General features: G+C 35.8%; 1 protein-coding gene across 6 annotated transcripts in view; it reads left to right on the top strand.

Moving 5' to 3' along the window:
* Positions 1-24612, top strand: part of Pcdh7 (protocadherin 7) — a 407766-nt gene extending 383154 nt beyond the window's left edge. For 3 of the 6 annotated variants that reach the window (XM_021210173.2, XM_021210171.2, XM_021210172.2), the window contains one exon: positions 20349-24612. Coding sequence is in view for 4 of the 6 variants with exons in the window: in XM_021210171.2 (XP_021065830.1) it covers positions 20349-20725 (377 nt within the window). In the remaining 2 variants the exon portion in view is untranslated. The remainder of the gene's footprint in view (positions 1-20348) is intronic. The other 3 variants (XM_029545028.1, XM_029545031.1, XM_029545029.1) reach the window with 3 other exon arrangements.
* The last annotated feature ends 2183 nt before the right edge of the window (positions 24613-26795 follow it).

Consider the following 26795-nt stretch of genomic DNA (forward strand, 5'->3'; position numbering starts at 1 on the left):
GAGCAAGTGAATATATATATATATATATATATATATATATATATGTACAAACACACAGACACACAAACAAAACTGACCATTTGGTATTGGGTAGCAACTCCCATGTGGAAATCATTTGTGTGGATCAACATCAATAATTCCTGAATATGGGGCCTACCCTGGAACATGGTTGATATACTTACAGTGTCACTTCATTGTCAAAAACTGGATTTTCTCTCTTAGAGCAGGTATCAGCAGCAAATAGCTTCTTGGTTAAAGGCAGAATCTTGGGTGTTATGCCCACGCCCCTTTCTCCATCCTGGGATTTTATCTGGCTTAAACATACGCAGTTCTTAATTATGCTGATTATTTTACTTTATATTTGTTTTTTTTCATTATTTTTTCTTAGAGATAAGGTGCAAAACATGAAATTGAATGGGTAATGAGTTAGGGAGGATCTATGAGGAGTTGGGGGAGGGGAAAAATGTGATCAGAATATTTTATGAAAAAATTAAGCCAATTAATAGAACAAAACAACAATAAATCATATTTTCTTTAAATTTATCCTAAGCCTTGCAAGACAGCAGCTAAGCCTGTGTGAGCTGTAATGAGACTCCACTGTCACTGCAACTCTCAGATTGATTTTGAGGGAATTGAATGGAGAGCCAGAAATACCCTAAATCCTGGACTAATTTTACACCATTAGTTGCTCTTTCCTTGGGACGTTAAACAGTCCTCAAAATATACTTTATTAATTTTGCTGTAAAAGGTGTTCTGCTGCCTATGCAACTTCTTTGGGAAACTCATCTATCACTTTTCCAGTTTAAAAAAAAAAAAAGGGATTTTAGTTGAAAATATATATAGTGTTAGAAACCCCCTTTTAAAAAAGGGTGTGGGGGACTGAATGTCAACCTGACTCGTGTCTTATTTGTTTCTTTTTGAGATGTTCTGACCTGATCAGAAATATAATTTCTCTACTAATCGAGCGTATAAATGAACCATAAGTGTGGAAGATAAAGTAAGGAGGCACAGGAGATATTTATGGTTAGATTTGGATACTCACGATCAAATTTTAAAATAAGACAAGACAGCCTGCACTTCTAAATGTGTGCTTAACAGACGGCGGCTGTTGACTCATTAATCTTTTTTTTTTTTTTCTTATTAACCTGTAAGGATACTGCTGAAACCTTTTGGCAATTAAGGGTAGATGTAAAATATTTAAGTTTTTGGAGTCATTTACCTATGTGTGTCTCCTTAGTTGTAACTGTGTTTCTGGTTGGCATCATGGTTTTCCATTAACTTGTCTGTGCTGTGCAGGTTGTCGATTCATTTCAGACACAGTCTGTATTTCTCTGTCTTTAAAGAGGAAATAGTTGATCAACTCTCTCTCTCTCTTTTTTTTTTTTGTTATTTTGTGCTGATGTTATAATGTGCTGTAAGTTTAAATTATAGTCATATGTTACAGCCTGCCCATTCATGCAAAAGAGTAGGCACTGCTAGCTCTAACACAACTTCTAACAAATCAAACAAAGATGAACATGTCATGACCCTCTAACCATAGAGAGCCAATACTCATTAGTAACCCCCATCTCCAAACAGAACCAAAACGCTTTAAGATGTTTATGTCAGTTGCATTTTTTGGTATGAAAACACTCAAAGTAGAGACTTATTATCTGTGTACAATTCTTGCAATTGTCCCTGCCATTTTATTTTCATTTCTCCTTTCCCATTCTTTTGTCCCTGCCCCCTGATTCTGCCTGACCCCATTCCCCTGTTTATGTTTCTCTCTAGTTCCTTATTTTGGTTCATCATTTCAATATCCCTATTTAGTTTTCTTCTTTACTATCTCTTAAGACGTCAACAAGCAGAGTATCTTGTTTCTTTCCAGATTTTTTTTTCGATTTTCCTTGCTAAGCTTCTTAAGTTGGCAAGCTAAATTTCCTGTATTTTCACTGAACAACCTATACAGTAGATGGATCAGTATAATAGAAAGCAGAAACCATCCTTACTTCCATGTTTCATTCCTCCTCAATTGTCCTAAGCACCCATTTACTGTTCTTAGAACTAAGAGTTTGAGGAATAGAATCTTGTTTACTCTTCATGGTGTCTCTATAAGAGACTGGGAGGTTCAATGAAGGAGCTAGAGAAATTACCCAAGGAGCTGAAGGGGTCAGCAACCCTACAGGTGGAACAACAATATGAACTAACCAGTACCCCCAGAGCTCATGTCTCTAGCTGCATATGTAGCAGAAGATGGCCTATTCGGCCATCATTGGGAAGAGAGGCCCCTTGGTCTTGCAAACTTTATATGCCCTAGTACAGGGGAAGGCCAGGACCAAGAAGTGGGAGTGAGTGGGTAGGGGAGCAGGGACGGAGGGAGGGTATAGGGAACTTTCGGGATAGCATTTGAAATGTAAATAAAGAAAATATCTAATAAAATAATTTTAAAAAAAAAGAAAAANAAAACAAAACAAAACAAAACAAAAATGCTGAGAGTAATGGGGTAGAATCCAAACTAGAAGGTCAGGCTTCTTTGGAGAACTGACATCTAGGCTGGAGTCTGGAAGGTAAATGGCAAATATCTGAATTAAAAGATGAGCTCAGAGAGAGAGAGAGAGAGAGAGAGAGAGAGAGAGAGAGAGAGAGAGAGAGAGAGAGAGAGAGAGAGATTAGCAGGTTAATGTCAAGGCAGAAATAATTAAGTTGTATATACCTAGAGACAATTGATAGGATTAGAGAAACTGATGTGCCTAATCCAGGGGCCTCTGTTGAGCTCAATCATTCAACCTCTTTCCCTTTAGATTAGGTTTTTAAACAAATTACATATCACATGTTTATTATTTTTGGATATGGGTACAACTTGAGTTACTTTCTTGATACAATAGTAATAGTCCCCACTTTCTGTCAGGCATTGAAGAGTCAACTCCCATAACTTATAAGTACAGGTTATTCTGTGTACGCAGAGCTATCCTTGATAGTTTGCAAGGATAAATATATGCTATACACAATGACAGCTGTGCTATTTATCTCAATGAAGGTGGGTGTGCAGAATAAAATTAGCATATGATCGCTGTTCAAAGGTCATGTATCACTGTCCAAAAGACATGCCAGATGTTTGGTGTCCAGTGTATCTTTTAGATATTGTCTTCATTATCATACCCAGGTGCTGAAAGAGTGAAAAAAAGACTTTTTAATCATAACTCCTTCATGGTTAATAACATAATCATTTGTGATACAGTAATATCAGGGAGGCAGCATATATGAATATGTACGTTAATATAGTTTTGAAATAAAATGATAACCTCAAGAAGGAATAAAAATGATGGAAAATATAATATGATTTGATATTAACTACAAAGAAGTAAATTAGACAGATGGCCGTGATTACATTATTATTTTATGTGTAAAATCCAAGAATAATTAGGGGTGACATTTCTTGTAGGCTGATAGCCAAGGTTTGCAGCAAACAGCAACATTATAATCTATTGATGCTTGGTTGTGTGGGATATTTTATTTTTGTAGAAATTTTATGTCCAGTACCTTTTAAAAAAAAACAGTCAAAAAAATACATTTACTAGCTGAGAATTTGTAGTTATTGTTATCTTTCAATATGTAGAGATAAGTGTTCCCAGTCCTAAAGAGAACTCCAACAACACTGAACACTGTAAAATAACTATCAGGGGTAGGAGAGGGTGTGCTTCTCACACAAACTCATTTATTTTAGGTTCCTCTAACTTAGCTCAAAATAACCTAATTAAGTATGTTCGTAGTAGCTTTGTGGGTTAGTCTGGAAGGAATTCCTTTTCAGAAGAAGAAAAAATATGTGGGTCTTTTTAGTTTATCTACAAAACAGCAAATTTAATCATATCTTGCCCAGCAGGAAAGGTTCATCATGCTATTTCCCATCGGTTGGTAGCCCTGGGGTTAAATATTCAATATGATCATCATTATATATGAATTGCTATCTAGCTAGAACTTTTGTTTTATGTTTCCAAAGCAAAAGCATGTTAAATGCTAACTGTTTGAGAATGTGTCATGGTAAGTGTCTGGACACACTGTAAGGAGATATTTTATTTCACTGTTTTCTCAAATTCATGAATAATGTATAACTGGTCACACTTCTTAGATCTTCTTAGACTGAGTTCTGAACCTGACTGCAATTGCTAATGCATTTAATCATAACCAGTCCCCATGTGTTCTTTGGAAGCCATGTAGGTATATCATTTTCAGATAATTAGTCCTCATTTTCAAAAGACAACATTTTAAATAGTTAAATGACATTCTTTAATACATCCTAAAGGGTAAATGAGTCCCTAAATGTATTCACAGCTATTATTCAGGAAAGCAACTTCTACTTGACACTTCCTTGAAGACAAGTTCATGTCAAGATGCTGTTTTCTCTTTAAATTCTCTCTCTTGCTCTTAAGCTCTGCATTATCAAGCCCAGTTAACATGCAGAGCAGGAATCTGCTTCTTAACTTCTCGCCTTCTTTGGAAGGTAATTTGCTGCTTGGTAAGGACTTTATGTCTTTTATACTTTCTGTTCTGTTAAGATTCTTTACATCAAATTTCTTTACCAAAATGCTAAAATACTTGAAGAGGTAACACAAAGAATAAAATTATATTGTTTTAAAGACAAACATTATAGTCAATTTCTTTAATTTTACCATCTTTCATGTTCCCAAATGCACCATAAATAGAATTGAGATTTAAATTCCAAAAATATGATTTTAAAATGCATAAAATAGTAATTATATAAAATTGTTTCTTTAGAGGAAATAAGAGATTATACATAGTTAAGTAGATGACAGAATACTAATTATTATTTATATAGTTTATTATATACCTGCAAGTAACAAAAGATTAAGTTTCTATTAAATTTGAACAGCTAGTAATTATAGCAATACAATGCAAACTGTCAGAAAAATCATTGACATTTGGAGGGGTAATCTTCTAAATTAAATTATAATTCCTCTTCTAAGCTAAATGTAATATCCATTTTAACATTTATTAATTCAAATAAAAAAGTAAATAACTTTAAGGGATGGATTTTCTTCAGTAAATTTTCTGGGCTCATATTAATTGAATATAATTATTCAAACTATATCATAAATACATATGTGAGTGATTGTTCTTACAATACTATTGTTTCCTCAAACTATGTAGAGAAACCAATATTTTAAGACAGTCACATTTTTCTTCACTTTGGTCTAAGAGAAAAAGAGAACTTTGAGTAAAATATATTTTAATAACATAGACTAAATATTTATCTAAGTGTACAATATGTAGGGAAAGGAAACATGAAATGAAGAGAGTATTAGTTTTTGTAACCACAGATAACATGATGAATGTCACTATATGAAGATCTTAATATCATGAATTTAACTTAACAGTTTCTCACTCTCCTCAAAAAATTCAATTGGCTGGCAAGGGGCAGAATGGAAACTCACATTGTATCCCTGTCAATTTGCCACTTTGACTTGGTGATTCCTACACCTCTCTAGACTTCTGTAGGAGGCATATTTCCTTGTGTGTGCTCCAATACACAACCTGAAAAGTAGCAGAAGCTTCTATGTACTTGAAGGCACCGGTTGGTTCCCTTTCTCCTCATTATGTTACTACTTGTAGCTTGCATCTATTCCTGTAGATTATGTTTTAGCCCCAACTGCAGCAAGGTTATAGCTTCCAAAAACTAAAATTTTGGATGTTATCCAATAATTTAATTCATTTCAGAAGTCAAACTTAGACAATGTTTTGTGTATTGTCTCTTGCAAAAGCTAAAGGATCAACCAAGTGAATTATGATGAACACGTCATGCATAATACAATAGTCTGCTAGAAGTAGCTGTCTAAAATCATATTTCCTCTTTTCTTGTTTAAAGCAGTTACAGCTTTTACTTCCAATTTACCAACAACATACTCAGTAAAATAATAATTAGTACTTTGTCATCTACTTAACTATGGTATGTATAATCCTTCAATTCTTCCAAAGTACCTCCATTATACTATAGTTTACACAAAAACATTTTTCTTTTCAAGGAATGACAAAGATTCAGAACCTCATAAATGACTATAACTTCTTAGATGTGGAATATATATATATATATATATATATATATATATATATATATATATATATATAGTGTGTGTGTGTGTGTGTGTGTGTATGTATGAGACTTTCTTTTGGATGTATATGACTATAATAATAGAAGCTTGAGAAATTTTAATAACAATGTAATTTATCTTATTTTGACTTGGAAAATTGTTGATTACATTGAACGACAACTGAGGTTGCACCTGGGAGAGAACAGGTTGAGGGGAAAATGTTTAATTCAGACCATTACATCTCAGGCTTACTCTGGCACTGGATGCATCCATATATGCTTGTCTCCTTTTTACCCCTGCATCTCTCCAATTTAAAATGTTCCCCTTATTTCAAACTAAGATATTGACTGTGATTAGGCATCATTACTCTGATAGGCAGAAACCTTGCTTTTTCCAGCTTTGACTGTGTATAGCACAGTGATTTTCTACTTCATTTCAGCTCCAATAAGTAATTATATCACATCATGACATATACAAAACCTATGTTTATATATTTTTTGCTCCTTTATTCATTGAGATGTTGTAAAATGGTAAGGAGCCAGATCCGAATGTGGATTACTTAAACGTGTAACCACATTCCAATATTACACGTTTAAGTAATCCACATTCCAATATTCAGTAGATGCAAACTGTGAAATGTATGTGATAAACAATAAGTCACACGCAAAGTTTTCAGAATCAGGCTTAACAATTCAGTATTTCCTGAACACATGAATGAACATTTTTAATAGCCCTTGGACCTCCAATAATCTGTTCTATATACCCTGAGCTGGCAAACTCGATGTAACTTCTGTTCAATGAAATCTTATCTCTTTCATGTTGAGATTTTCACCAAGTTACTGTATCTGGCCACATGACTGAAATCCCCTGATCATCAGCTTATTTGCAGAATAACGAAGGCTGACAGGTTGAAAGGCAAACCTTGTCAGCGATTTCCATCTGAGAGACTTAAGTACTCAGAGTACAAGCCAAGGGCTAATCCAGTGCATGTGAATTTGAAGTGGGATACTTAAAGGAAACCTTAGGAATCGGATGCTTTGGTGAGTGTTTACATTGTTGCAATTCTTTTAGATTTCTACTTTGCTATTGTTGCTCTTCCTTTTAAGAGTGATTTGTTTGGCTTGCAAGAGATACATTGGCCAATCTACTAAAACTTATGAAAATGAACCCCCCTGCCTGTCTTCTTTGCTTAAGTGCTACAGAATAGCCAGGGAAACAAATTCATTGTACACACAGGAAAATCTGTTTACACCATGAAACCTATTTTCTTATGTGAGGCCAACGGCTGGCAAACTCAAAACTGAAAACATTGGCAAAAGCAAAAATGCACACAAACATAAAAAAGACTTAAAATAAAAGCATCCACGGCAGATGGTGAGATGAATAGTTGATTGTCACTGTCTGCTAGCCTCACTGTACAGTCTTTGAATTGTTGCAGCACCACAATTTTGCCATGATTTTCTAGGAAATTATGTTGACTATTAAGCTCTGATTCATGCTTTTCTTAAATCATCTGCGGGAGAGATGACATGCTAATTGCACTATTGAATTTTTTATACTTATGAGAATGTTAAGCACAGACAAGTTTTGCCAAAGAAGTCCAAATGTATATAATTTGACATTGTGACAGATTAATACTTAGGCATTAGAAAGGGAATGCAATTAGACAGTTTTAAATGTGACCTACATCTTACTGTCTATATGACTTTAAGGAGTCACAGTAAGTTCTCTCTTTCTAAAGACTCTGTTGCCATTTGGCTGACTTAAGTAAATCAAAATCTATCAGCAGACTTCAGTGGGATATGTGAAATTTCATCACAATCACACCTAATGCTAGAAAATTGTAATCTAAGGTTTTAGTTACCAATTCAGAATGTCTCAAGATAAGAACTGTACTTTACAGTTGACTTTCTAAAATGTTTATTGAGCATGTAAAAAAATGACTCTTGCATTTAGAGTTGTCTGAGCTATTTTTTAATGAAAAACTAGCCTCTGAAGTACAATTTTAAATAATAGCTAAAAGTAAATTTTCAAACGCAGGAACCATCATGTCCATATTAAAATTGAATTAGATTGTGTTAAATGGCACTTAATGGCAAACAATTTATTTTAAAATATTCAATATTCTAAATATTCTGTTGCATATGGTCTATCTATGCTCCCTGTCTCTGTTTTTCTGTCTCTTTCATTTTTTCTCTGTGTCTCTGTCTCTGTCTCTCTGTCTCTGTCTCTGTCTCTGTCTCTGTCTCTGTCTCTCTCTCTCTCTCTCTCTCTCTTTGTGTGTGTGTGTGTGTGTGTGTGTGTATGTGTGTGTCTGTGTTTGTGTGTGTGTGGTGTGATGCAGAGGACAGAACCTAGCTGTGTATAGGATAAGACAGTATTTTACACCAAGGCTTGATATTTTAATGCTTTGTAAGAGATGGACATGAGCTAGGAAATTAATAAACAACATACTAATGCCATTGAGTTCTGAAAGAACACAGTATTTATAGAGATGACATTAGTGGATGTGATTGGTGAGGGGCAAAGGAGAAAACAAATGAAAGGAAAGAGATTAAGAGTACAGAGGACGTCATAACCAAGACCCAGTAGAGCCATCTGTGCTGAGTCTGGAATTTATAATGAAGCTATGGAAGAGGTGTTAAAACGTAGAGAGAGTCATACTCTAATTATTGTTCCTAAATGATCCCAAAGTTGCACACGTTCTATAAATGTCACAAGTACTGGGCCACAGTGCCTGCCTCTCTACAGCTTAGAGGCAATGTGAGTTTTACTTTTTCTAATTTTGAGACTCAGGCTACCTAATTTTAGAATGGCTTAGTTATCATTGCTAAGAATCCCAGAGACAAATATAACTGAAGTGTTAGGAAGGAGGAGCCTTCAGGTTTACCCTTGAAAAGTTAAGTTGCTTGTGTCTTCTTGGACGAAATGAAATTGGAAAACGTTGACTGATCCTTTGAAAATACCATAGTAAAGTTGAAAGTTTTCAGGTTCTCAACTAGATACTTGAAATTTAATGTCACATGATTCATGAACTGTGTAACGAGAGTCAGTTCTCCCCCTCTATTGCATCCAGTGAATAAAATACGAGCAGTCTGTCTGTCTTTTCTCTGAGAAACAATAGTAATCTGTGCCTAATGCCTGCAGCTGCTATGAAATTTACCACAAACGTTTGGGTCTTTAAACAGTGGAAATCAATTCGAATAGAACTAAATAGGTCCATGTTTTTCCTTTCTCTGGAATCTCAAGGAAGTTATGTCCATATCTGTGTTAGATCCTAGAGCTTTCCCACATTGTGGCTCTGTAACCCTACCTAGCTCCTCTCTTTGGTGACAACAGTGGCAGATGGACTCTTTCCCATATCATTTTCTTCTGACATTAGCATTTCTTCGGCCTCCTACTTTTTCTCAATGACCCCCCTCCCCGTGGTTATAATGAGTGCTTGGATGGTCCAAAAATAATTTTGTATCGTTAAGCCTCAATGCTAACAATTTTAAGTTTTTTTTTTTTTTTTTTTTTTTGGGGGGGGGGGACCTTGTTTTCCATTCATTATGTTACTTGACCTGTTCATAGGTTTCAGGGATTTCCACATCTGTACGTTTGGATGGTATAATTCTTCCTACCGCAGAAAGACTGCCAGAAGACATGTGTCCTGGAGGTTGTCGTAAATCCACACAGCTTAGCAAGTTGGACTGCAGACATTAGAGTGTGCCCAGAACTGGCTTTTTTTTTTGTTCTTTGTAGGCCTCCAGAAGGTGCATCAGTGCTGTTTTAACACTCCCCAAATAAATTGGAAGTAAATAAAAGCAAACATTTCAAAGAAAAACAGCAATCAACAGTGCAAACACATCCAGAGCTGCTTCATTGATTTCCAGCCCTACCTTTCTCTGCTCACTGAGTCTTGTTAGCTGGTCAGCAGAGGTCATTTCCTCCCTTTCCCTTTTATGTCCTTGCTGTGCACACTGAGCTCTTCAGCATTCTTATTCTTAATCATGATTGCCATTTGCAATGTCAACCGATCAACCTATTGACCATAGTTGTGAAGCAGCGTCCTGTAGTGTTTTAAAATTCTCCCCATGAACGTTTGTTTTCTCAGGGCCTACCCAAAGTCTCAGAACTCCAACCTCTTAACAGTACTTCTGAACTTGATGCTTACTGGAAACCTTTCTCAGAGGTTTAAATCTTTGTCCGGCTCTTCAATCAAGACCACTAATGGAATCACTCACAAAGTGCTTGTTTTTACAGGGGAATTTCTAGCCAGAGAAGCTGCTCTGTGTGTTTTGAGAAACAGTCCAATGAGCAACCCAAAAAAGTAAAGAGATTGAGAGGATACATGAAATATGCTCATGTTAATTAGCATAATTTTATAGTTTTTCAAGATCACTATATTGAAAAGGAAAATGAATCAATAGCATGGATTTTGCTACTTTAAAAATTCAATAAAGTGTATAAGTTTAAATTCCTGGATTTGCCCTTGTCCAAAACTAATCTTACTACATGACAATTCATCTCTGTATATAACTTAACCTTTACTATGATTTATTTTACACTTCTGCTAAAAGTGTTTGTAGGGGAGGAAAAACCACGATGAGACATCTCTAATGCTTTGCTCACTACTCTTCTACTCAACCCAACACGTAATGCCAAATAAACTTGATTCAATATTTGACAAAAATCGTACTTGTATAGCACCTACATATTTAATATAACTTCATATTGCAGGAGCTGTTGTTTAACTTCTCACTTGCAAATTAAATATATATGAGAAAATAATGTCCATAACATGATTCTTTGTCAGTTCCCTTTTGCATAACTTTACTCTTGAAATTAATATAATATAATATAATATAATATAATATAATATAATATATTGTTTGGAAGCAGAAAGAAGATTCCCACAGCCTTTAAGTACAGAACCTAAAAGTATTCTTACTGCAAGAGAATATTTATGTACTATAAGCATATGTTTTGAAAGAAGGTTTATTTATCATTGAGTATAAATTCTATAGCTTCCTGCACAACAACAAATGGTTGACCACCATCAGTATATAGAACTAATGAGGAAAATAACTATGGCAGGCAGTTGATAATCACCTAGTTGTCTTACAATTCAGATACTGCAGGACATTAGTATAAAGTGATTATAAATTGATACTTAGGAATCTTTTAGTACCACACAAATCACATTTCTAGCACGACCATGATAGTGTAGCCATAATAATAATAACAATCTATTAACTTAAAAAAATTCCCATCTTGTCATTATTGACTTTGTTTAAAATATTTTAACAAGAGTATATTTTACTTCCCTAGTATAAGTAACTGATAGTTCAAAATTCTAGTTGGAAGCAAACAACAAATTTTGATTTTTGAAAAGAAAACATCTAAGAAATACATATCAGAACATTAATTCCCTACTAATATTAAAAACTCAAAATTATTGTGTCTTCTAGATTTGGACATTTTAAAGAAATTTTCCAAAAAAAAAAAAAAAAGAAAGAAATTTTCCTAAACTATTAACCTAGTAAATCCCTTTAAATTTTTTTTTATTTGTTCTAAATACATTGCAGCTTTTCGTGGTTTTAAAATGTCTCATTACTCGGAGACAGTTACTAGTTAATAAGTAAAATTTCCAGTTTTCTTTTTGAGATTAGGTTCTGAATTGTTAAGATTACCTTAACATTTAACTCTAATTCCAGTGGGGGTTGGGTAAGTGTGAAAATGTTACTCCTTTCTCCTAACTATTATGATGTGAGAAATAAAATGGTACTCTAGCTTATGTATTCTGAGTTCCACTAAAACATTACAGAAATTATAGAAGTATATATCTGAATGGCTGAGATAAGGGAAAACTCTGAGATTACAATAGATAACAAAATTCATAAACCCTCAAGTAATGAATTCCAATACGATAGAATACAAAAGTTTGCAAGGAAAACCTCAAGAGTTGTTATTATTAAGGTAGAAAAAGATTGCCTCAAACTATTTCTATTCTCAGTGGTATAAGGGGAGCAGGAACTGGTAAGAAAAATGTCCTGCTTCCTTCCTGGGTCTCGCAGCTTCCGCGCATCTGCAGAGCTTCTATCTTTTCCTTGCTCTCTGCTTGATCACAGAACACTCTATTACCTATGATCGGGCCCAGAAGATGAGCGGAATCAAGGGGAAGCCATATCTGATGTTCATTAACTGCCCGAGCTGTCAGCATAAAGTTCTCTGCTGCCATGCCACTTTCAAGGGCCAACCAGCAGATTCATATTTGTGTTATTTCAGCAAGAATGCCCGAGAGGAGTGTGCACAGCCACAGCTGTGTGAAGTGATGCCACATTCAGAATGACAGTGGTCTAAACCTCGGGGCAGTAAATGCTTCTTGCAATACATTCGATTGCCATTTAACAGCGTTTAGCCTAAGGTATGAAGAAAAGCTGCTGATGCTTTCAAACCTGTTTAGACATTTTAATATTGTATAGACACGACCGCAGTGAATGAGAACATGCCAAGGTGTAGCACAGTGAATTTTGTAATTAAAGCAGCTGAGTTTCCAGCACTTTATAAGAGAGCCCATTGTTTGAACTTCTTAATTAAAAGTGATCACAATCTCGGAAAATTTTGTGGGGGATGGTCGTATCTGAAGTGGCCAGATTTTGTCTACGAAGGAGATATGAATCAAGTTAAAAGCGTTGTCTCCAGATTCCAGGCTGTCACTTGGCAGCAGTTCCTATATCATAGGCAGCATGGGTCATCTGTGTACTGCCTCACCCCCATACCCTATTCAACTCTCTCACCACCAAACAAACAAATAAGAGCCTCAAACAACACAGGCTGGCTGCCTCTCTTCTAGTTTAGCACCTCTTACTGATTTTGCCTGGCTTGCCCATGAACAATATTCATCCACATTACTGGGTGGGGGTAGGGAGGGGGAATAGATCTGTTGAGAGAGTTTTATTATTTAGATCTCCTTCCCCAGGGGCAATCATCTTTAGAGAAGACAAATTAGACTTTCTCTTATGATGGTGGCCCCAGAAATCTTAAGGTTATTGCAAATGCAGCAAGATCTTTGATGGCAGACGTGGGGACCACAGAACATATTTCTGCCACATTCTAGTTGTTAGCATCACATTAGGATCAAGAGGTCAAACTAAAAATTTCACTTTATAGTAGGAGCTATCCTGAGACATCTTCATGGGGTATGTGTAGAGCCGTTAGAGGAATAGATGGTCTTTATGTCTCATTTGACCTAATAATGTACATCCATCAAAAGTCTTTGGGGCTTTATCAATTTCTTATCAAAAGAGTAAAATCTATTTTAGATATTTGTCCTATTTTCATCGTTTTGACCATAATTTTAACCTCCGGATGTTAGATTTATCAGTTTCTAATTTAATAATATTTTAAGTTGGCAATGGTCCCCGTTGAGATTGACAGACTTAGAATGAGAGCCAGCCTCTTAGCCATCCAGTGGTTTGGGGCAAGTTTAAATGCAGTGGGTTGTTCACTCTGTGTTACCACCATAACTCCATTTAACTATTCATACTTCTGTTTTGAACAACCTTGGTGCATAATGAATGAGTCTTCACACAATAAAGTATAGGAGTCAGTTCTCATGTAGATCCTGCAGATGACCTAAGGGTGGCAAGCTTGGGAATACCTGCCATTACCTGCTAAAGCTATTTTGCAGGCTTCACTTTTTAAAATAATTGAGTATAATATAAAGCCTTCTATTGGTGAAAATTCAATAATATTTAAAGACACTTTTAAAAAGCAGCATTTCTAACATCTGGAACTCACAATTAAAATATTTTCAAAACAGATAAGAAGAGGGAAAGGTGTCAACACAGATTTTCTGTGGAAAGAAAAAAAATAAATATCCCATTCACAGAATTTTATGAAGACTATACAAATACTTGATTTTAAAGATCCAAGTGGAGGATTTTCATGAATGTTCAAAGTTCAAAACACAAGAAACCATCCATTTATCTCATGAGGTGTGCCATTTGCATATAGAATGAATAAATGGTGCATATAGCTTAAAAGTAAAGCTTCACTAGGAATATTTCAAAGCTCAGGACAACATCTGCTCTCTTGAGTGAATGCTGAGAGCAGTATATCATCAGCTCCAGTCAAAGATCTGTAGTGCAGTCGCCAGGCTTCAGACAAGAAGCATCACCATGTCCTCCTGGAAATCTGTCTTGACTTGTCAGAAGGGGTCTCCTGTGCTCCCCTCCAATAATGATGCTTCAAACCCTCTGTAAATCTGAGCTTTCCTTTCTGTTTCTAAAGACTATGCATATTATCTGTCTTTCTTTTTAGTTATATTGCTACTGTGGGAGTGGTTTGGGTTTGTACTTTACAAGAGGGTTTCTCTGGTTAGCCTTGGCTGTCCTGAAACTTGCCCCATAGACCAGGCTGGCCTTGATCTCACAGAGATCTTCCTGACTCTCCCTCCTGCTTAATGGGATTAAAGGTGTGTACCACTAAGCCTGACAATTTTAGTTTGTTTCAAAAAATAATCTATCATGTCCTCTCCTCTTTTTTTTTTTGACCACCTCTTCCAATGCATCTCATTATTCTCTCTCAAAATCATGAGTGTGAGTGTGTGTGTGTGTGTGTGTGTGTGTGTGCGTGTGTGTGCTCAGTCTGTCTAATGTTACTGCTAGGCATGAGATTATAAGGCTGATAAATTGGTATTTTGTAAACACTCTGCTGACTCCTCCATGGGGAAGAGTAGTTCTGTTCTCAGTTGCCTCTAGTTTTTGTCTAGGTTCTGGTCCCTTGAGATTTCCTCTTCCATGTTAACATCTCCATTGACTTCTTTCATCCTTGTAGAGTTTTTTTAAGGAGAGCCTTGCACCTTTGCCTACAATTCTTACATTTTCCTTCCCTAGTATGAATTAAGATGTTTTTAGAGACAGAACTTAACTTTTTAAATTAGGGTATGATTTTTTTCCCAGTGTAGGATATTTACATATTTTTATGATCAAGCCAGTCTTCTTACTAGGTAGTCAAATGTACGGTTTGGTGGCATTAGTTTTCTGTGCTGTTTAGATATGTCTTCTTCCCCAGACTCTACCTTTCTCTTAGGTGCTTGAGTAATAATAATTGACCTCTAAGTAACCTCACTGTTATATTTTAGAAAGGAACAATGTGATGTAATGGAATAACCCTAAAGTGTGCATCAAAACACTCAGCCTTCCTGCCTCAGCTCATGCACAGTCTTTTTTTTTTTTTTTCTTTTTTTAAAGATATTTTCTTTATTTACATTTCAATTGCTATCCTGAAAATTCCCTATACCCTCCCCCTGCCCTGCTCCCCTACCCACCCACTCCCCCTTCTTGGCCCTGGTGTTCCCCTGTACTGGGGCATATAAAGTTTGCAAGACCAAGGGGCCTCTCTTTCCAATGATGGCCGATTAGGCCATCTTCTGCTCCATATGCAGCTAGAGACATGAGCTCTGGGGTTACTGGTTAGTTCTTATTATTGTTCCACCTATAGGGTTGCAGACCCCTTCAGCTCCTTATTTAGGTACTTTCTCTAGCTCCTCCATTGGGGGTCCTGTGTTCCATCCAATAGCTGACTTTGAGCATCCACTTCTGTGTTTGCCAGGCACTGGCATAGACTCACAAGAGACTGCTATATCAGGGTCCCTTCAGCAAAATCTTGCTGGCATGTGCAATAGTATCTGGGTTTGGTGACTGATTTTATGAAATTCTTGGGCAAATGGATGTATCTGGAGGATATCATTCTTAGTGAGGTAACCCAATCACAAAAGAAGTCACCAGATATGCACTCACTGATAAGTGGATATTAGTCCAGAAACTTAGAATACACAAATAAAATTCACGCACAGTTTTGAGCCCTCATTGCATCTGTCCTCCTTGGTCTTCAGTCAAAGTGAGAAGGAAATCAATAGACTGTAAGAAGGTACTCACATATTCCAGGTCATCATTCCAGGATTCCTCATATTATAATGGCCCCTAACTCTGCTTTAGAGCAGGAAGCTAATTTTATGTGTAAGAAAAGATTTAGCTTTCCAAACCATTGTAATCTTTCTAGTAAGTTGCATAATTCCATTAAAATGAAGAGTAACCTGAGTAATGTTAAACAGGGAAGGATCTACTGAGTACCGTTTCTACATAGGTTCTTCTTAATATTTTATAAGAGTTGGGGTTTGGGACAGCCAGACGGCTTACCAGATAAAGGCACTTGCCACCAAGGGTGAAGTCCTGAGTTTAATTCCTGAGATCCAAATCATGAGAGGACCTAGCTCTTATGTTGTCTTCTGATATGAACATACAGTCCAGAGTTTCTGCAAAAAATGTATACACATAAAAGCACACACATTCACAATAAATGAATAAGTATAGAGAAAAAATTGGGAGATATAAAATTTTAAAAGGTCTATAAAATATTGTTTAAAATGACTTTAGAGTATATTATATTTCCAAATAAAAAAGTTTATGTTTCTATTAATATTCTCCATGCTAACAAGATTTGAGGTTGATATTTTCCATCTTTATTTTATTCAAAATAAAGGGTATAATATTGCATTAAAATATAATGACTTTCTCAAATGACTCTTAATATAATTTATATTACATATTATACTATGTATAACTTAATAGATAATTAAAATGAAAACCACACTCTTTAAAGACTAAAAGTAGGTAGTGGTTACAAAATGATAAAGCCCTCCATAATTCTACACATGATAATTTTAAAAAGTCTTTTTTTTTTTTGATTTTTCAAGACAGGGTTACTCTGTGTTGCCCTGACTGTCCTGGAACTCACTTTGTAGACCAGGCTGGCCTTGAACTCAGAAATCTGCCTGCCTCTGCCTTCCAAGTGCTGGGATTAAAGGCATGTGCCACCACTTCCTGCCAAAAGCCTACTTTTTATGTAAGAAGGAATTATGCTCAATGATCTTCAATGTTCCCATAAAACTTAAAATAATAATAATAATAATAATAATAATATGCCTGTATAATTGAAATAAAGACATATATTTACAGAGAATTATTATCCCACTTATCAGCTCCCTTAATAAATTGCATCAAAATAAAATTGCATGTGTTAATCATTGACATTGCAGTCATCAGGATGGGAAGTTCTGATTGCCCCTGATGACTCTCTTCTAGTCGTTCTTGATTATTTTCTAAATTTGATGACAAACACTGCAATATATCCCAGCCAATTAGGCTTGTCAACTTTCACTGTGGTCCCCAATCATATGCTTGACTTTAGAAATTACAGGAGGTCCTTATTAAAAGTCATCATGCTTTTTGCTTTTGGGATAGTGATGTGGCAGCTTGAAAATAGACCATGGCAAAGAAAAAAAGAAAAAAGAAAAAAGAAAAAAAAAAAGAAAAAAAAGAAGAAGAAAAAGCTGGACACAATGTCTTTCATTAAAATCTTTAAGAGGAAACATTTTTTTTAGTAGGAAATGCTGTAGACTGTGAAGTAAGGACAGGGGGAAGAGACTGAATAATTCTGGTGTCATTGATTAGAAAATGAGCCAAATTTAAATGAATGCACCCCTTATGAACTACATGTAGTTCTTACAAACATTTTACAGAAATAGTAACAAGAGAAAGTCCCAGATGCCTGCAATTCGAGAGGCTCCCAGGGTCCGATGGTGATGACATTAGCTAAAATACCCAACAGCGGGGAGATAGAACCTGAAGAGACAAACTCCAGTGGATAGACAGGTCCCCCAGTGGAGCGATGGGGCCACTCACCCATCTCAAAAATTTTAACCCAGCATTGTCCTTGTCTAAATGAAATGCAGGGACATAAATGGAGCAGAGGCTGAAGGAAAGGCCATCTAGAGACTGCCTCTCTATTCTATCCATTTCATCCATAGACACCAAACCAGGACACTATTGCTGATGCCAAGATGTGCTTGCACATGGGAGCCTGGTATGGCTGGCTTCTGAGAGGCTCTGCTATCACCTGACTAAGACAGATGCAGACACTCACAGGCAATCATTGGACTGAGTTAGGAGAAGGGCTGAAGTAGCTGAAGCAGATTGCAACCCTATAGAAGAACAATAGTTTCAATTAACTGGATCCCTCAGAGCTCCCAGGGACTAAACCACCAACCAGAGTAGAACATGTCCATGGCTCCCCCTACATATGTAGCAGAGAATTGCCTTATCAGGCATCAGTGGGAGGGGAGGCAATTGGTTCTTTGTAGACTTCATGCCCCAGAGAAAGGGGATGATGATAGAGGGGTGAGGTGGGAGTGGGTAAGTGGGTGGAGGGGCACTCTCTTAGTGGCAAAGATGAGGGGTAGGGGGTAGGGTTTTGTGGAGGGGAGACTAGGAAAGTGAGTAACATTTGAAATGTGAACAAATAAAATGATTAATAAATTTTTAAAAAGGAGTGAAAATAGAACTGATCAAATGCCCCACATTTTCAAGTTATTTTCCTTCAAATATGTCAGTCAAGACATAATACATTATCACAGATTTAACATTTCCTTGTTTGAATCAAACGGATTACAGGAATAATATTCAAAGAATGTATTAAAGCTTTTTAAAAGAGTAATGCAAAAAGTTATTCAGTGTTAAAAAATAATGAAAATACATCTCTCTCTCTCTCTCTCTCTCTCTCTCTCTCTCTCTCTCTGAATTTATGTGTGTGTGTGTGTGTGTGTGTGTGTGTGTGTGTGTAGGGGAAGTGATGCCCACATGTATCCTTGTGTTCATTAGTGTGCCTGGCATTCATGGAAACTAGAAGAGGGCAGCAGATGCCCTAGAAGAGGAGTTATAGCTGTTTGTGAGCTGCTGTGTAGATGCTACAAACAGAGCCGCCGTCTTCTAAAAGAGTAGCCAATGCTCTTAACTGGAGGAAAAGCTACCTAGACCAGCCCTCCATCACGTGTCCTACATTTGACTATTAAAGTTAAAAGATTTGTTCATCCAGAAGTCAAAGAGTAGTGTGAAAATCTACAATGAATAATTACATATTCCAGTAATCCATCCAGAAAGGGGAAAAGGTAAACAAATGATTGAGGAGTGTTGATTTATGACATTTAGCAAAATAAAACTTAAATGTTACTGGGACTCATGTAAATCACTCTCATTTTGAAGCTATACTACTTTGGATTATACATATGCAACTTATTATTGATGAGTAAACACATAGTGAACTGGTTTACTTTTAAATCCCTAGTTGTAGTAATTTGATACTCATATGATATTTATTGGGGTGATAATTTACTATGCTTTTATGAGTAGTATATTAAACTATGAAATACATTAAATGAAACCCTACAGGTTATTGGTTTAGAATCTGTTGTGGTAGTAGAGAAAGTCTCTCTTTCTCTCTAAAAAAAAAAAAAAAATAGTAAAAGCCAGTAAATAAAATTTTAATTCTAAAAAAAGTTTATAATTACTTATCATGATTTTATTCACATATAGCAGTAATTCCTTACTGTAATATTTAATCTCAATCCCTAAGAACTCTGCAGAAATGACTTAGCTTGTTGGAAATGGGATACATTTTTCCATTCCTTTGATAAACAACATTAATTAGAAACTTAAATAATTCCATCAGTCATTTATGAACTTAACTAGACTTAGTCAATACATTATATTTCAGATTCCCATTCAGCAAGCACATTTGTGAATGTATTTCCATGTAACACACAGGCACTGTCTTACCACACACACTAGGTCATCTGTTACAATGATAGTGGGTGGAGGGTGGGCTGTGTGGAACTCTAGGTGATATTGTTAATGTGCTTAGATCTTTAACTTAATTGTACCTTGCTTTCGTACTTCAGTCCAATGTGCTGTCATTTTAGGATGTACTTCTCAGTCACCCTTGCATCTTAAAATGTATTTTAAATATAAGGTTCTGCCTATTTGCATATTATGAATAATGTATAAGTGAATGTAATCCAATTGGCAACAGCACACTATTTAGGGGATAACATATAGATACAGAAAATTATCCTTTTGGATTTAATAATTTTTCTTGTCTAGGTGGAAAAATTAAAACCGTTGAAATATACATATGCACTTAACACTTGAAAGTATCTTCATGGCTCTGTAATACACCAAATGAATATATAACTGGCTATTTTACATACTTAAATTACCATTTCTCCATTTCTACCTTCTGTAGTTTCTATTTTTGCAAAACCTTATCTTTACTATACACGAAGTAAGTACTGTTCTGTGGAGTGGTTAGTATCAGGCTCATATGGATCAGCAAAGTCTGTTGGTGCATGTTTGACACTGATGGCTTCTTCTTGAATTTCAGATTCAAGGCCTCTTCCTGATGTAGCGCTGACTGGCAAGTGCACCCGTGAATGTGATGAATATGGTCATTCAGACTCCTGCTGGATGCCAGTGCGCACTTCCCCAGAGAGGAAGAAGAGCCAGCCCAAACTCTCCACTTTCATGCCTGTTGATGAACGAGGAAGCCAGGAAAAGCTGGCCAATGGTGAGGCTGCCATCATGGGTGACCGCAACAGAAACCTCCTGAACAAAAAGTTGACCTCATCCTATGAGACCTTCAGTGCAGCTAGTTTCAGCAAAAATGAGGACGCCAACCCCGAGGATATTCCTTTAACAAAAACAGGGGAATATAAGCCATCTCCTGTCAACACTCTCACTAGGAGAGAAGTTTATCTGTAGGTTGTCAAGGAGCAACAGCAAAGTTCTTTTCATGTATGAGGAGAGTTAGGGGCAAAAACATTACTAAGTAAAACCATTTAATCACAAAGAGGGGGCTACCAAAGAGACAAAGCTTTGCCTGCCACTTCCGCCTCCAAATCAGGCCTTTAGTGTTACTGTTTGCCTGATGACAGTGTACAAAGTAGAATCCATTCCTGTCACTTGCATGTCTACACCCTTCACTGATTCCCAACACCCACCCTCTTTCCCTACCCCTCCTCAAACCCAAATAACAACAAAACAACAACAACAAAGATGGTTGCAAGTTCTTCTCATGGTAACAAGTCTGATTAGCAGAACATAATACACTCTCATTATCCCTAATCTGAAGCATGATTTTGGTCACTTTGATTTGTTTGAGTGTCATCTGGCTTGTTAATAAAAGAAGGATGGGTTAAAAATATACTGCAGACTCTCAATGCTTTATTATTAAAGTCAGCCCATTGAAATTAATAAAAAAAATCACTTTAATGATACAGTCCTTATATAGGAGGCCCTTTGAAAAAGTAATTTATGATGACAGTAGTTTAATATTATAACGAACAAAGACAGTACATATTAAAACTCAGTAGAAGAATGCAGTTCCAAGCTGCTGTATGTTGTTATTTTCAAGTCAAAGGCATCAATTTCTGTTCCATACATTCATAGAATATACTCACCCAATCTTGACAAAAAAAAATTACATGAATTTGGACTAGAATCACTCATGAATGAACTTGAACTCTTATGTCATTATGAGGCCAAAGATCACATGGCAGATCAGGGAAATAATTAAATTGATTTGATCTTGACATAGAAATACACTAAACAACAGAAATAACTGAACCTGTGCACAAACAGAAACACTCAGACGCTAGTTGGTTTTATATTAACTCTTCTTTCAGAAAAAGTCTTCTTTTTAAAATGAACTTCAGTTAAATGTTCAGAAAATGAAAGAACTAACTAGACACGTGTTGTCTTATAATAAGCCACTGATCAAAGCCCAGGTCTACTCTCATGTGTTACAGTCAGGGAAGATTCTACATTTTAATGTCATATTGATGTATTGTGAGAAACAAAAAAAAAACACACTGGGATATGATTTTATGAGGTCTCCTATTGTCATTTCAGGATCCCAGCTGTTCTTGGTGATCTTATTATCATTTCTAATTATAATTGCATTTTCACCTGGCCATAACACAAGTGCATTGATTTCAAATTCTGTGTAATACAGAAGCATTTTGAGACTCAAACGCTTAAACAACATAACACTTTAATTGACTTGTCATACTGTAATTTGACTATTTTTCAATGTGCGTCTTAAACAATCTCTGAACATGAAAGAATGAGTTCCGGACAATATTTTATTTGACACAGTATATGCATCTCAAAGTTGGAAAATGTCTAGTTTTTCAAGAGATACAGAATATGCAGATTTTGAATGCTTTGCTCTATGCAAGATGATTTAAGAAAACTGAAATTTGAGCTGGGACATTCAGACGAATGTGACAATCCATGATCAATATAGGGGATGACAGGTAAAGAGAGCAAACGTTCTCATCACCGAATGCTAGTTACTTGGTTAAACCATAGCCTTGATGGCTTTCTACAAAACTGTAGAGACACTGTAGCTTTGGGCAGTTTCATGCTTTGCCGATTTTTCTTAGATTATAAGGTGAAGAAACCTAGACTATAGGTTGATAATTCACTGTAGGTCATCAAAGTACTTATCTTTGAGGAACTTTTCTCCAGTGGGTCTTTTGGGATCATTCCTTATGCTCTTTCTTAAAGTGGAATTTTTGTTTTGATGTTAGTTTATGTATAATAGGTAGAATGGAAAAAAATGTAATTGATATAAAAACATTGGACTAAAATACCAATAATTGAACATGCTCATGTTTGGTTATTATTTACACTATGGAAAGAAGAAATTCTAGAACTTTGTTAGGAAACTGCATTCAAGCAGTTCTGCCTTGTATAATCTGTAAGTACCTATTAAGACGAAATACTTCTAAAGATACTTATGAAAATGTATACATATTTTTCTTGCACGTTACAAAGGAAATAATTGCATAACACTGATGTTCAACACTTTTTATATGCATATTTTCTTTCTTTCATGGGACACTTGAAGCCACTAGATAGCTCATTTCACTCTTAAAATCCTTTCGTTGTCTATAAAGCTAATACAGGTCACACTGGACCTACAGATTTATTCAATCCACATTCCACGATGATGTTTGCACCACATGCCAGGCAGTCATGTCATTGTCCTTTAACGTGTGAACCTCTCTTTAGAACTAAAATGGATGTGAAAGAATAAAATTCAGTGTACTGTAAGTATTCGAAGTAATTCTAGTAGAATTAGTTATCATAACATGTTTATTATATAATGAGCTGGCATGACACAGAAATATATTTTGTGTTTGTATGACTTTTATTTTGACTAGGTTAAATCTGGTGCCACTCCATATATAGAGTGCTTTTGAAAAAAAATAAAAACAAAAAAAATAAATAAAATGAGTGAATGCAAAATAAGCAACTGTGCCTTTTATACCTCTTGTTATGGTAAACAAACAAGCAAACAACAAATAAACAAATGAATGGTTGTTGGGTTTGGATAATGAGGGGAAATGGGCTATTCCCAGCTTTTTTGATCCTGTATATTTATCCATGTTTATTTTCTGAGAAAAAATAATATATTAAAACTTTGCCTTCTGACAAACTCAGATAATGGACCAGTCTTAAATATTGTTCTTTCATAAGATAAGATTCAGGCATTAATATGGGGCTGCTTAAATATCACTGGACAGTGAAATCATTGGTTATAGACTCACACAGGGAATTAGTATCAGGGGTGAAATCAGTCCATTTTTTCAAGGTAGAATATTGATTTAAAAGTTTTGATTTTCTCTTCCTCTCTTTTTAGACGACGGTTTTTCATTTTTGGTTGTACAGTATATAAATTTTCTTCGTTTTCTGTACACAGACTATCAAGTGGACTTCTGCATGATAATACATTAGGACACATTTACAAATTGAGTAACTATACAAACGTATATGTATTTAAATGTCTGTAGCATCTGTCTAAATTTGACTGCTCTGTGTGAATCTCGAGAGAGCATTGTTGTCTGATTTTTGTTCTTTTATTTTTTTTTCCTTTTTTTTTTTTTTTCTTTTTAAACTGGCCTGTTGCCTGAGTTCCTGAAAACGAAGGAGGCATTATTTTTATGAGAGAAAGAACTAAGGTGGTACAGAGGATGTTTGCCTGAAAGGCTACCCTGGGAGGCCGGGTTAGAGGAAAATACAAAACGAAATACGCAAGCCAGAAAGAAACTGCCAGGAATCAAACAGCCATCTTAAAACACTTGTGCGAAACCTTAAGACCTATGACATCTCAAACTATAGGTTAGATCAGTAGTAGATAAATAGCTGCCTCTTTAAAATAAGAAATGAGAGGGACAAAGTTCATCAGGGATATGATAAAGCTCGTTGATTTTGACCCAGGCGTGGTGTATGTGGCATCTGGATGGGGCATCATTCGTTCAGCTACCTAGGGTTTACTTTCAGACAACTTTCCCTACACTTTAAAGCACTTGCATTCCGTGTGGTACGATCTGTTTGTAATGTTAATCATCGACTATTGTTCTGCTACTTGGATGTTGATAGCGAAGCAGAGAACAATTAATCATCATTGATTATGTCACTATGCACGCGACTTTGCTAAACATGGCGAAATGTATTAAACACTCGTCCAACTATTTATGAAATACTTTACATAATTTAATTTGCTTTTGTACAGTTTTCTGTAAATAAATTGCTTGTCATTTTTGTCTTTACAAATTAAAATATAACATGATCAAATGGTTTCACACTTGTATGTGTGTTTCTCTGTGGACAATGAATTCTGTTTTGACAGGGAAGAAAGTGACTGGGTGCCTGCATCATTTTGATTTAATATGCATTGATTTCTGTTAGGTTAAGGTAAATCAAGGCAAATGCTGGGATGGTAATTGAGGATTTAGAGTGAAGCATGTGTTGTGGGGGAGGGGTGTCTGCGCAAGGGTCAGATATCAAAACAAAGAGGAGAGAATGAAAACTCATTTCAGATGGACTTTGTCAACCTGGACCAAACCTTCTTAGAGAGTCCGATAGCAGATGATTTATTTCCACCACATTTGAAAACAGTGTAAATTGGAAGAAAGTTTCCAGGAGTGCAACAGTCCCTGATACACATGGAACTGTCATTATACCAAAACTCAACTCAGGGTACATGTCATTTCTTCCAAAAAGATGGGTTCTAGAGATAAGCTATCTATACTAGCTTAAGGACCTAAAGAAAAATCTGCCCTGGTGTCTATCGGTTCAGATAGTGTAGTCATTTGGGCTGTTAGCCATCTCTAGTACTGGTTGTGAGAACCCAGAAGCCCCTCTCTGTAAAAGTCATTTAGATCACAAGCTACTCCTGGTTCTGTTTATAGGAGATTGGTATGACCTGGCCCAACAGGTAACAGAGATCACCAAGCAATTAATCACTTCCAATTTCCAGCTGTCTGGATAGAAGAAGAGGTTTTAGGTTCATTCCTCTGAGAGGACATATGTGCTTAACATTCCTGACTATCCTGGAGATCTGAGGGCAAAAGGATCTTTGTGCTCCCATCACATGTATATTTGGTGTATTGTGTTTCTTCTTAGTAGAATGGAACTTGCATTCTTCAATCAAGGTATTTCTGGGTCAGTGACACAGCTAGCCTTAAAGTCTCATACTATATGCAAGAAAATAATTTTAAAAAATATTTTAACAAGACTTTTCCCTCCATTGGTACTTACAAAATTTCACACTTAAGAACAAATTAACTCCAAGTTATAATATATCTTATATAGTATTATTAGCATCACCTATTATTGTTGTTTTGTGCTCTGGGGAAATCCAACTTAGTACTTAATACATTATGTTAGTCCACAGACATATATTCCCAGGCCACAAAATTCTTGTATTTAGTCTGAGTCAAAGACAATTAGAAAATCATTGTAAACTTGTAATACATATCATGTGAGGAGTGGGAAAAAATAATTTGAAAATAGAAATAAAATCTATCATTTTGCTTTCATTGGTGAGTATTCTCTACCTATTAAATATCTTTAAATTATTTATGGTCCTCTGCATTCTAATGTTTCTACTTGCATTTGTTTGAAGATCATATTCCTAACTATAATACTTTATCATGAACTTAATATGTGGTTAATATGTGGTCCCTGATTTCTCTAATCTCAGGGAATCATTACCTTTCTTCAGTCCTGAGGATTGAGAGACTATTTTCTGGCAACAGTGATACATTGCATAGGATGTTTATACCACCTTACCACAGTATGAAGAGTTACCTTTGAAAGATACACACCTTGAATTTGTCCTCTTTTCTCTCCCTACTTTGAAAATTTCAGCTTTCTCTTTTCTTTTTTTTTTAAAGTGGGATTATATATATACGTTTTCAAGACAATGATATCCTGGTAATTTGACTTTTATTGGCAATCTTTCTGCTCCAAATCAGGAAATTGGATGAAGTCTGATGAGGAAATCTACTTCAGGATGTAATGAAAGAAGCAATGACACATAAATCCATCTGACTCTGTTCCTCTAAGAGTAGAACCAAATATCAGCTTGTGAAATCCAAACCACCATGTACGTTTCAATATCCAACTTAGTATTTGAAAAGTTCACGTACAATGTTACCATAAAGTCATACCTCAATAAAAATATTTTCAAACAAAGCAAGACAACAACCCTCAGCTACATAGGGAAGTGCTTTAGAACGTATATGAACACAACAATCTGCTGGGGCTGAGTAGATGGCTTAGAAGTTAAGTCCCCTCACAGCCTTACAGCCTTTACAGAAACCCAGAGTTAGGTTCCAAGAAGATCATTTAGCTACAAGAATGTCTGGCTCTCTTAGACATTTGCAGATATAATGACAGACATAAAACCATACACACACACACACAGAGAGAGAGAGAGAGAGAGAGAGAGAGAGAGAGAGAGAGAGAGAGAGAGAGA

Source organism: Mus pahari, chromosome 13, assembly GCF_900095145.1.
Source record: "Mus pahari chromosome 13, PAHARI_EIJ_v1.1, whole genome shotgun sequence".
NCBI lineage: Eukaryota > Metazoa > Chordata > Mammalia > Rodentia > Muridae > Mus > Mus pahari.